Here is a 13,112-nt window from a genome sequence, read left to right on the forward strand (position 1 = left end):
AGACTGCGCAGGTCCTACAATTCTGCAGATACTCCACCCTGGGTCGCAAGGCTTCATGTAATAAAATAGCTCCATCTGACAGTAAGGATAGATCCGAGTAAGACCTTAAGGTTATCCAGGAAATGGGACCATTAAGTCCTAGAAGAATAGCTCCACAACCGAAGCTGCCCACCGGAAGGCTTCCATCTTAGGATCAGATATCCAATCAGCTGCAGGAAATATCCTCCATGGATCCACAAGATCCCGGCCAGTGGGTTGGGAATCACTTCCGTTTCCAACCCCAAATAGGAAACGCAGATAATTCCCAAAATTTTAAATCCATCTGGGGGCCCTATACAGGAGTTTGTGTTTCTCACCACATCAAATACAAAATACCTGCCTAGTGAAACCTTGGAACTTACCCATCAAGTCTCCGCTCATAGCGTCCTTCCCGTGCATGAAGTGATGGAGGTGGGCCATATGTGGGCCCACCACCACCTCCTCTGAACCCAGAAACCTCTCTACTACGAGACGCTATGGAAACTGTATCATCCAATCCACGAGCAGCGCTAGGAATGGTTCCTGGTTCATTGTAATCCGTCCGGAGGTCTCTGTCTCCCATTTTGTTGACTGAGTTATGTGCCTTCTGGGCACTCTTAATGTCCACAAAATCCACAAAGGCAGCCACGCCGCCTTCCGATCCCCTTTTGGGGAGAATTTTGACACTTTCAACACGTCCATATCTAGAAGAGAAAGAGAGAAAAAAATCATATGCATTAAGGTGGAGACATAAAGCAAGTTTACATATTACTATGCTGCAATTTTCCAGCAGTGAGGATGGAACCCTAAGCACGCTTACTTGGGATTTATTTCAGCAGATCTTACAGCCATGTAGTCAAGCTTCAGATCCAGGCTTTTGTTCAACAGAAGCAACATGTCAAACAAAGCTATTCCCTATTGAGCAAATTATCCTCACTTTGGGAATATATCCGCCTTTACTGAGGTGCTAAAATCCTATCTCCCTCCCCCTCCATTCTATCCTATATTAAAAAACAAAAAAATACACCTTGGGTCACAAAAGCATGGTTCTTTGGTTTATCCAACATATGCAAGATTGTCTAATCAAAATTTAAAAATGATATATTAAAAGTTGTGTTTCCATGTATTTATCACATTGCTGCAGTGCATGTCAATTCAATCAATGTTAAAATAATGAGAGACTGAAACACCATTTTATTAACAGCACTTATTTGCAACCTGTATGTACTTTGTTCAGCAAAAACCTTTGATCTCTTAAGCAGTCGATGCAAGTAATGGTACGGTTTTGCAGCCAAGAACAAATGACAGAGCCGTGCCTGCAGGCTTCCAAGCTGAATAAGGTCAATGGCTAAGGTCGGAAAGAGGGACTCATTTAGACTACCACTCCTAGAATCTTTAATTCCCCTTTAGGCCTGGACTTCAAACTGTAAAGACAAATACTTGGTATTCTGACACCCTGGATGACTGTCCTTCAACAGCTAGACCCAGAATCTTAAGGCAGAGATCCTAAAAAGCAACCATTAGCACCGCAGAAACAGTGGGAGTTTTTCCTCAACCCAATGACTGTCCAACCAGTAAAAGAAAGATTAGACAGCTTAAATGAAAACTAAGGGATATGAACCACTTCTGACTACTTGCCAGTAAGATCTATGCTTTACGCATGCTTGGATTTATCCTTAATTTTTTTTCTCTTAGAGTTACAAGGTCTCCAGGTTTAGATATGAGTGCAAACTATGGGATTTGTCAACATTTTTGTGTGAAAACTGGTGGCAATAAGAACAGGAGCAAAAATCCTGCCAGCACAGAATATTACTGGATGTTGCGAGGAAGCATCACCAGGAGTCCTTGTGATCTTGCCACATGGAAGCAAAGGAGCCACTCATAAAACAACACACCCATGTGGGCTGAGCACACGATGCCTTTGCTCATGAGAGGAAACCCCACCAACAAGCTCTGACAAATACTGTTTTATGAGTTAATGTTCACCGAAACAAGCCAGCACACAACACAAGAGGGGCAAACAAGCTAGCACAGTGGAAGAGGCAGATAGTAAGGTCTGAATGGCTTAAAAAAAAAAACACTGCTCTGGAGGGTGATGAAACAATTCCAGAGATAAAAACTGCTACTCAACCATAATGGTCACTGGCTACGCTCCTGCTGTCTCTGCAGAAACAACACATTTGGTGGCAGTGAGATATGTTTATGGGCCCAAGACCAGGGCCAAATGCCGGTGGCTCCTGGGCAGGTGAGACAGGACAGGCACTGGAAGCCCTGAAGACCAGGAGAGGACACCAGGCTACCAGTAACAGCTTTGACTGTTTGGGATGATGGGAGCTGGAAAGTATAAGGATGAAGGACAGACGGGGAAGAGGGGCAGAGGCAGAATATTGCATGTGACACAGAAGGAGAAAAGGAAATCCACACAGGCCAGCTTTCTCTGTGAACAGCTTTTCAAGCCTGAGATGACATAGACATGTGTTGCCAGGTTTCTGCCAGAGACGGCCCTGCTTTAGGCAGCTCCAGCTCAGAGGAGACAACACTCCTCTGCTCACACTTAGAGGCTCCAAAATGTGCCGCCATTGGGAGGTGGAGAAACAACTTTTCCCAAAGGGAGGAGGAGAGAGCAACAGTCACTTATGTGTGCCACTGTGTCCTCCCCAAAAGGAAGGCCCTGCAAGGTGCTTGGCTTGCAAAAAGATATTTTTTTGGGGGGGGGGATCTGTGCTCTCGCCCTGCCTGCAGCTTTTTCACTGTGCATAGCCTTCAGTCACCCACCGTGAAGATTACTCTGCCTAGTGATCCGACCTGGCCCCACCCATTGGCCACTTTCCCAACAGCTCCGGTGGTGTTGGCAGTTACCGCTGGGAGGGGAGCTGCATTGCTTCATGCTATCTGATCTGGGAGGGAGGAAGGGCGCGAGAGAGGGAGGGAGGGAGAGAGAGAGGGAGAGGGAGGGAGGGAGGGGGAGGGGAAAAGATCTGCAATGCTGCATCACGGGATCAGCGGCTGCAGCAGAACAATGCGCGCACCAGACGAGGAGCTGCTCCAAAGGGCTGCCGGAGGACAGGCAGGCAGGCGGCAAGAAAGAGAAGCCGGTGATCTTCTTTGCTGGGAGGCACGGCCAAGACCCCTCCCACCACCACCACCACTGGCACCAGCCGGATGGGGCAGAGAGCTAGAGAGGGACTGCGGAGGGGACAGGGTGGAACCCCACTTTGCCTGGAACCCCAGGGTGGGTGGGGAGAGAAGACAAGACAAAGAACAGGATGATGCTGTGCCGCCCTCCTGACTTTTACCGAGCCCTCCTCCAAGGCCCATTCCCTGCCTTCAGACCCCTGTCAGGCCTTTCCAGGAAGGCAGCTGAATTCCCAATCACCAGCAAACAGGAGGAGGAGAAACTCAAACCACCAGAGGGAACAACAGGGGTGCTACTCACTGACAAAAACAAAGTTGTCTCTGTGCCCCCCCCCGCCTCCTTTAAGCTTGCACCAGGAATACCAATCAATCAATCAGTACCTTGCAACACCTTGACCAGCTTGTGATACTTTCTGCTTTTTGATGGCACCGTAGAAGCTACCTCTTTCAAGGACAGTCCTCTGGGTTGCCCAGTCCCCTGCTAGTTCTTGAACAGATAGAATTTCTCTCTCTCTCTCTCCCTAAGGTACCAAGAAAACACTGCCAGAATGTCAGGGGTTAAAACTAGAACCCAGGCACATCTGGAACAGTTATTCAGGGCATGTTGTTATTGGTTTCTCTCCACAAAGCTAGGCCACAAGCACAACGATGCTCAAAGCTCAGTTGTATGCTTTGCCTCCCTTGTACATATCTATTTCTCACAAAGGGCCCTGGAGGCAGTGGGTACTTTTCCAGGCCATGTGATGGCTAACATTTTATTGAAAGAGAGGCTCTAGCTGAATAGAGAAAATGAGGAGACCCAAGGAAGCTGGCTGCCAGAGCCTATCCTCGTGATCTGTTAACAGCCAAAGTTCCTCTACTCCGTACTGGCATTTAAATTTGTTAGTAATGATGAATAAGCTGGTTGGAAAAACTGCTTCATGGGGAAAAAAAACAGAAGAATCCATAGTGCATGGCTGGGCGGGATCCTCATCCTTCCAAGGAAGACTGACAGTAAACACTAGTCCAATTCTGCATCTACATTAAGACTACACTTGCATTTTATGCTGCTATTATTGGTCTATTTAGTCTTCTTTAAAGAAGGCAGTGAGACAAAACTTGTGGTCTGAAAAGGTCTGGAAAACCTCTCTCTCTCTCCTCTACAGAAAGCAGAACTGAACTGCTGCTGCTGCTGATTTGCTGGCAACAGACTCCCATGGCCCAAGGCCGAAAACAGTTTAATTAACAATGCTGATTAGGACAAAACCATATTCACAATGGTTGCAAAGCATGCTTAGCAAGAAAAAGGGTGCACAAAATACAGCTGTGGGAGGAGAAACCTGCACTCAGTGGCTTGACAAGTATTTATCTTTAGACAAGCAGAAACTTTATGCAGATCTGCACAGCAGGTGGGGCCAGGGAAGAATAAGCAGGCACACTCTGTGCTGTGGGGCATGGCATAATCCCAGGGATGGACAACCACAGAGGCTTCAGGTGCACCTGAGGAACATGAAGAAGAGAGAGGCTCTGTTCAGTTCCATGCCGGATCTTCAGTCTCTCCTTTCTTTAAGCTGTCATTCTGCCCTGAAAACACCCATCCATCACCAGATTTGGGAGGCTAAGTGAGCTTGGGTCAGTTCCTGGATAGGAGACCTCCAGGAATCTCCAGGAAGTTGGGGGGAAATATCAAAAAGCCCCAGAGAGCCATTGCTACCAATCAGAGTTGATAATGCTGTGTGAGAAAAATGGAGGATCTGAACTGGTATCGGGCAGCTTCTATTGCCTACAAAAATATCAGGGCAATGCTGTAACTTCTCCTGGAGGCTGCCCCTCCCCCAAAAAAGAGAGGAAAAGCCCACTGGCTGGATTTAATTCTCCTGCTAGGCCCTCTTTGGCTTTCCCTCCAAGATGGTGCTTCTTCAAAGCGTCAGCTGACGAAATGCAAGCCGAGGGCAAAATCAAAGTTCAACATCTCTTACAGGGCAACTCCAGTGCCCACAGACCACTGCAATACACTAGAAATTGCACGCTCTGAGTAACGGACATTTGGTCACAGAGGATCAGTACCAAAAATATAATACCAGTTTTAATTTTCAAGTGCCTGATGCCCCCCTTCAATATTTTCCCCCAAAAGTTGTCTGTTTTAGAGGAATTCATACACTGTAACTGAAGTCCTATACTGTCAATTTATGTGGATTAACTGATGGATTGAAGCTCAGAGACAAAGCGAAGAGCTAGCACTAGGGCAGCAATGACAGAACAGAGGAAAACAAATTCACAACCCTAAGTCCATATCAGCAACAGGATGAGGGGCTTCTGGTCTCATGAATTCCACAACTGAGGGAGGCTTGTAACACTAATAGAAGGGGAAGGGTGCTCCTCCAATGACAAGATGAAGTTAATTGATAGGTTTTCACTTTGAATGGTTACATAACCAAATGATTATTTATAATATGAAAGGCACCCAAGACAGCATTCAGCAAAACACAAGACCAGACAACACCTGAGAATGATTTGGCATACCCAGTCTTCAATTAACTTAAGGGAAGTAATTTTAAAAATAAACAGTTCCCCAAAGCCCTATGGATAGGTGAGCATGTCAGGGGAAGGGGCATGAGGGTCCTACTCTTCCAGACTCCCCCCCAGCAATTGTCCAGAAGAGTCAAACCCAAGCATTAATGTGTCTAGTCCACGAATGCCAGACACATTCTAAAAGAGCATTAAAGGGTTCACCCTGAAACAGCAAAACATCATGTAAAACAAGTTTGAAAATGAGGCCATGGTGGAACAGACGCACAAAAAAATCCAAAGGTGCTCACCATAAGCAACAGACTTACACCAGTACCAATAACCCTCTGCAATACAAGGACTTTAGCTACACTTTCTGAGCCATAGCTGCTGCACGACTGAAGCCTAATAAATAATTAATGCATGTAATTAGTGGTCAAACTCCTTTTATATAGAGTCCAAGTATCCACTAGTCATTTTCCCTGCCGTGATTATAAGAAATGTTCACTGACTGAGAATGCACAGAAGCCATGGACATAAGACTTTAAAACAAGGAACTAATTAAACTCAGCTTTGCCAACTCCCAGCATTTGTGTGTCTGTTCTACAAGCATTCACGTGGACTTATGGCGCAGAGTCTCTGGGGAGACCCATGTTGGGGATAGTCTGCATCAGCCCATTGTATCATTCATGAGCACTACCTAAGCTTTACATAGCACTACTCACTATTCAAAAGATGTTACTGATAACTCTACATTATAATCTAGTCCCTGTATAAATTTTAGATTTCCCCAAAGTTTTATAGCTAACAAACAACAGCATCATGAACACTAAAGTTTATGATTTTTTTTTTGCTCTCGTTTATTTCTTAGTTGTTTTTATTTTCTCAAATATGTCCACTTTCATGCAGATCAGCTAAGATGCCTGGAACAAACTTAATTCAGATTTTCTAGAATATTTTTTTCAAGACAAACATTCAAGCACCAATGGCTAGGAAGGAAATCCTATACGTCTGCAGGGCTACCTTCCATGAGAAGCTTTGTGAATGGTTACAGTCAAGCCCTCAGAAAATAAGGCAGAGGCTGCAGCATAGAATATCTGGTGCTGCATCATTACAGCTTGATCAAGCACGATAGAAGAATCCTATGAAAAAGAGCAGACAAAGCTCCTTCTCAGTCAACCCGGACAAATGATGAAGACTAAGGAAAACACTTTGTAAAATGTTTCACTCTTTCACTAAAACTTTCAACAGGCCTGACTGCTTTGAGGCTCTTACTTTTTTTCCTCAACTGTTATTTATAGAATGCTATCAAAGTGCAAAACGCTCTCAGTGTGGTACGAAACGTCCTCCGCAAAGGAGATTCAAAAAATAGGTCATGACTACTACCACTTTAAAAGAGAAAGGCCTGCTTAAGGTCATCCAGAAACTCATACCCACATTGGATGTTGCAAAGGGAATTCTCTTCATCCCACAACATTTATCTGCCCACTTGTCCGGCAGGCTATTTAATGGAAGAAAAAATGCTCAATGAGTCAACTTGAGAAGGCCACCGAGTCTCACCCAGAAACATGAAGACCTCTTGTTTCTCACAAAGGACAGAATCATTCTGGGAGCATGAAAGTGGTGATCCAGCTCCTGCAACCTAGAAGCCACGGCAACCTCCAAATTTTCAAGGAAATGTGACACTGAGGGGGTGGGGAGAACCTGAGGCAACAACTGAAACAGTCCAACAAATCAATTTCTGCTAATATTAAGTACTGTACAGTCATTTTGTCTCACAGGAATTCAGCTCATCATGAGAAAGGAAAACTCTACATTTTCTGTTACATTCTTCCCAATGACTCATCCTTCCTTCTCTGCACCAAACCCTCCTCTCCTCTTCTCCCTCCAGCTGCAAAGCAGAGTGTGCATGCCAGTGCACACATGGAAGGAAAATGGCATTTTTAAAGGGAAGTAGCAGCTTCTATCCTGCAGGAACTTCAAAGCACCTCTAGCTCTCCTTCAAGCTTTGAAAATACACTTAGGACTTCCATTCACCACACAAAAGCAGAGTAGCTATCAAAGGGAATAAATGACAGGTTTCCAGCTGTACACAGTGGTTGCTGCAGAGGACAGGGAAGTAGAAAGCCCACAGCTTGAACCTGCTTTTCCTGGTTGCTGACTTAGTAGCAAATGAAAAAGGAGGAGGGGAGCAGAACTTGTGTGCTGGGAAAACATGAAATGGAAGCTGTTAGAAACAAAACCAGGAATCTACAGAACGGCCATTTTTCTTGCAGGAAAACATGCCCAGAAGGATATCAAGAGTAGTGTGATGGGTGCACGTCTTCCTCAGAGATTTAAACCACAAAGACAGATGTTTTTCCAAGTATCTTCCGAAACACTCATGTTTGCGATGCCGCTTTTTAACTTTGCAAACATCAGCTAAAATGCTGGTGAACATTACCTTCATTTATCCTTTCTAGTCAAACAATGCAGAGAGGTGCAAGCTCCTATTTCCCCTCTTTAAGGAAATCAAAATGGAAACCTCTACACTTGGCATTTGTGAAGAGGACAAATGTTACTATATTTACCAACCTTCTCTCACAAGCTGCTGCACATCTGTTTCAGTAGTGGGAAATCAAATTTTATAATAGCTAAGGTACAATTATAGCTGTGAAACACTTAAGTAACAACTAATCAACTTCTGAGGTTCCTTACAGAATCCAAAGGAAGAGTACCTAAGATGCCTTAAGTGTATTTCACGGAAAGCATGGAGAGAAAGAAATTAATCTAGCCTCTACTCCCCAAACATTCAAGAGCATTAGTAAGGATGAGGACAGAACAATTAACATTGTGCAGAATTGATATGATCAATTTATCATGTCCTAGAGATAAAGAAATGCATGATTCAAGAATTACTCGTCATCCTCTCTGTCACATCCATCATCATCACCTTTTAACATAGTAACCTAACAGTAAATTTCAATAGTAAACTCCTTGAGAACACAGACTCAATTTTTCACCTTTTGAAACTCTGTAAAATATTTAGAACAGAACATTTTCAAGAGGTATTTCAGCCCACTGTTGCAAAGCCAATAAAGGCCCCTGCAAGTACCTTAAAGAATAATAAAAAAGAACTTTTAGTTTTACAGTATTTGGCATGAGCTTCCATGGACCTTAGCATCTCCCACAGAAACCACACTTCAGGGCTGTTTTCCAAAGAGGATCATGTTTACTTGAGAACTGACAAAAATACTGGATAAACCTTCTACATGTTCTGCATGCATTTTCTCCGACAAAGAAACAAAGTTACAAAACAAAATAAACATGGCATGTAAGTGACTCATGGTTTTGCAAATGCATTTATCACCAAGTCTGGCAAAGACAATGAGTTTGCTTATATGTGATGCTGTGAAACGCATTTGCCACAAGCAAATAAAATTCCCTTCAGCCTTCATACAGTATCTTAATACCCTTGACATTTTTTTCTGGAAGTGTATTTCATTCTAAACCACTTTCTTCTTCACCTTCAAAAAAATCAACATCTCTAAGGAAGTTTGTAACCCAGAAATATGGATCTTGTTACAACCAGAAATATGCATGCAATGAAAACATCTTGTTTCAACCTATTCTCCTCTGATGATTTTCCAGCAACTCTTATTGGGCTACATTCTGCTAAGGATCGGTTAATTTGAGAGAGCTCTTTGCTTCTGTAGCTACAGGATGGTAATTACTGCTTGCCTGCCCCGGTGCTCTGCGTATTCTTTGTCCTATTCACAGGCTGGGGGAAGGGTGGGAACTTTATGCCACAGAGACCAGCTTAAATCTGAGAAGGATTTTTCCCCTCCTAAGGAAGGACAGCCTTTTCCAATCATTAACCCTTCCCCTGGACAGGCAACTGCAAGATGTCACCTTTCAGGTGGATATGGAGAGCCCAGTAAGGCAAAGCAAAGGAAGCTGCCAAACCATCTCTGGCAACTGATTCCTTTCCCTACCCATTCTAGGGACATACAAAGGGAGGTTTGCTCTATTGTGAGGATGCTGTACCAACACAATGGCCCTCTGCCAACCAAATCTCAGTTCAGCAGATATGAGATATTTAAAGCATCTGGTAAACCAAGTGGCCGGATGCTGAAGAAAAAATGTTTTTAAGTACAGGATTAATTCAGCAATAGGCAATTGACTCATTTACTGATGTTTTCCACAGCAAATCCTAAATATGAGAACCAAATATATCCACATGGCCAGCTTTGGAGACTAGCAGTTATACTAAAAACACATTCAGAAAAATGAAAGAGAGACCCAGTTCATTCAGGCCCTTGTTTTCCTGATCTATCACTAAAGCAACAGCACCACAGCAACTTTGCTCAGCATAAAAAAAGCTCTGTGAAAAGCAGGTGAAGACGACCGGGGGGGGGGGGGGGGGGACAGATTTAATTCTCTGCTGAGGAATCCATCCACAATCCTAGTGCTTAATCTCAGATAATCCAGCAAAAGCAAACCACAACCATTTTTCTATCACCACCACCCCCAACATATTTTAGCAGAAAAAATTTTTTTGCCCAATAGAACAGAATTATATTTGTTTGAAGCCTCTGGCAGTCAGTATTTCCAAACAAAGGTTTCAGATTCTTGCCAAAAGGGGGAAAAGCTGGAGGGGGCATTTTCAGTTTTATGCAATAGCTACCAAGAAATACCTTGCTGGACTTGTACTAGACTTTAACCTAAAATTAAATCTTCTCTGTGTTTCATACCATACAGCACAAGCTTGATCCTGACAAAACTGAGAAGGGAGTAGTACTTGGTTCTTTGCAATGGATAAAGAGCTTGCTCAAAAGAGGATGTTCCACATGCAGTCTCGTGTGCATGTGTAAGAGAGAGAGACACACACAGAGAGAGCACACGATTACACTCCACCACAGCAACTGCTCATTTCTAAGTCATCTCTTCTCTTTGCACATTTCAAGAAAGCTCAGGCAGCTGTAACAAGGGAGCTGGGCAAAGTCTCTGGTTACATTGCCTGCTTTACAAAACTCCCCCTGAGATGGGCTCTGTTCTTTCCTACATCAACTGGGTCCTGGCCGCCATTTTAGAAAGGCATTCACACCAGTTAAGCCACTGCACTCTGCACCACTTGGAAAAGAAACCTCCAAACACGCTTCTCCCTCCCCTCCCCAGCCAACAACGTACAAAGGAACATATTTCCTCTTTAAAGCATGAAAATGCCTCAGAACAGACAGGGCTGCCAAGGGACAAGCCAGGCTACAACCTGCCAAGGAGAACAAATGCTGCAATACACAGCCTGCGTCCATGTGCGCTTCTCTCAGTGCATTCCCCCCCAGCCAAATCACAAAAACCACAAGGAAAGAAAATTGAGCCTTTGCTCCTGCACATTTCAATTTGTAGCAGGAGCACCAAGAAATGCAAAGCTGCTGTGTCCACCCTTCCTGCCCCAACACACACCATTTTAAATATTAAGGGCTGAAATAAAATTGAATGCCTGTCTTCTAATGCAGCACAAGCTGCCTGTTCTCTCTTGCCCAACCCATGAGATTAAGCTGCTAGGTGGGGGACGAATGGAGGCAGAACAAAATATTCCTCCCCCCAACCTAAAATTACAGGCTCTGGTCATTGTCATAAATTTATACCCGGTCTGGGAGCAGGCATAGACCAAGGTATCTGACGGTCTTCACAGTTTCTCCCCTGCTTCAACCACCAAGCTGGTTTCTCTCATTAGCTAGTAATAAAGTCTATTTTTCCCATGGTGACTCATTAGATATGCTCAATAATTTCCCCACTCCAGACAGCAGTAAGAAATCCACAACTCTTTTCAGATTCTTGAATGGGAAAAACAAAATTAGCTGACCAAAGCAGTTCCCTAGAATTCAGTGTCCTGCTGCTCTTATATAACGCCACAAATGCTACAGCCTGAAATTACTCCCACAACATGGTGTCCTTTTCTGCAACTTTTGCCTCCCCCCCCCCCAATGTATCCATTATTACAAAAGTCACAGACACAAAGCTGGCATTATTAGGCTAACTATCATTAAAGTGTCCAGAGAACCATGATTAAGATTCCTTGTGAATAAAAGGGCATTCAAATATAATTTTTGCTTCAATGGCTCTATAAAGCAGAACAACAGAGATTACGAATTCAAATAACAATACCAATTTAGACTTGGAGTCAGCCATCCAAAAAAAAAAAAAAAAAAAAAAAGAGTTCCACAGCACAGAAGCCAAAACAAATGGGGAGGATGATAGGTTTTCCTTGAATTTCCAGGTTTGTGCCTTTTTTATAACTCCTTTACTTTGTCTCAAGAAAGAGCAAATTGAACAAAAATGTAAATAAAGGAATGATGCAGTCACTGGATCATGAAACAAAAGCCAACTAGCCAAAACTCATTAAGGTTAAATCCATGTTGTAAAAGCAATATGTATATGTATATATATATATATATATATAAAGAATAAAACCTCCTTAATTCCTGTAATGTACACTGGCAATGTGAAAACATGGGAAAAAAACAAATCTCTCTGAAGGTAAGAACAGTTTCCATTACAATCCCTGGAGCTGACGGCACTGGAAGTGTGTCCTGGCTCTGAAAGCCACCCAACTCTCCCATCTTCCAGTGATCTTGAGCCCTGAAACTCTGTCGTTTCTTTCCTTGATGTCCAGCCATATTCCTCAAGGTCCATGTGAAGGAGGCGATCCTTAATCCTTCCATATGGAGGGGTTTTTTCTCTTCTCCAAGAGCAGTTCCACTTCCTTCTCTCAAGAATCCCAGATATTTCCAGTCCCACCAAGTCCACAAGGCTGGAACTGCGGTAAAGCCGAGAGATATTTTCCCAGGCACCCATGGCTGCCACTGCTGCTGCCGCTCCTCCTCGTCCTCCAGCCTGGCTTCGTACTGAAAGGACCGTGCCCAAATCAGGCCTTCTTTTCTGTTCATTTGTTCTGTCCACACAGCCCTTGGTGGATCGCTCATTTCCCCCACCCCACATCACAACCACATGCTTTTCATCCATGTAGCCCCTGCCCCACAAGCCCTTCTCCAGGTAGGGCCCTCTGTATTTAGTTTTGTTTTTTAATTCGTTGACAAATTAACATAACCTCCTTCCTTCACTTCTCCCTTCAACTTCAAGAGGAAAAGGCCCTCTTCTTGGACATGAAAGCTCCCTTGTACATATGTGGCATTTCCCCTTCTCCTTTCACCTCTTGACCCCCTCCCTCCAGTGTCTAAACTGAGTTTCCCTCCTTTTCCCTGGGCTCTTTTGTGTCTTTCCTCTTCCTTTCCCCTAAGAAGGCAGGGTGCCCTTGCTTCCTCTGGCCCTTCCCAAACCCTCTCCTAAGGCACCTTCCCGATTTCTCTGTCCTCCCATTTCTGGACTCTGGAACTCCCTTCCGCTTTAACCAGGGGGCTCAGTTCCCTGTGTCACCCCCACCCCCTCTCAGATCATAGCTTGGATCCAAAAGGCTCTCCTCTCCTCCTCCA

General features: G+C 44.2%; 1 protein-coding gene across 1 annotated transcript in view; it reads right to left on the reverse strand.

The window, feature by feature from the left end:
• SPEN (spen family transcriptional repressor) overlaps positions 1-13,112 on the reverse strand; it is a 55,816-nt gene that overhangs the window by 41,420 nt on the left and 1,284 nt on the right. The window contains 1 exon segment of the mRNA XM_072977382.2: positions 402-722. Coding sequence (XP_072833483.2) covers positions 402-722 — 321 coding nt within the window.

The sequence above is a fragment of the Pogona vitticeps genome, chromosome 7 (assembly GCF_051106095.1).
Source record: "Pogona vitticeps strain Pit_001003342236 chromosome 7, PviZW2.1, whole genome shotgun sequence".
NCBI lineage: Eukaryota > Metazoa > Chordata > Lepidosauria > Squamata > Agamidae > Pogona > Pogona vitticeps.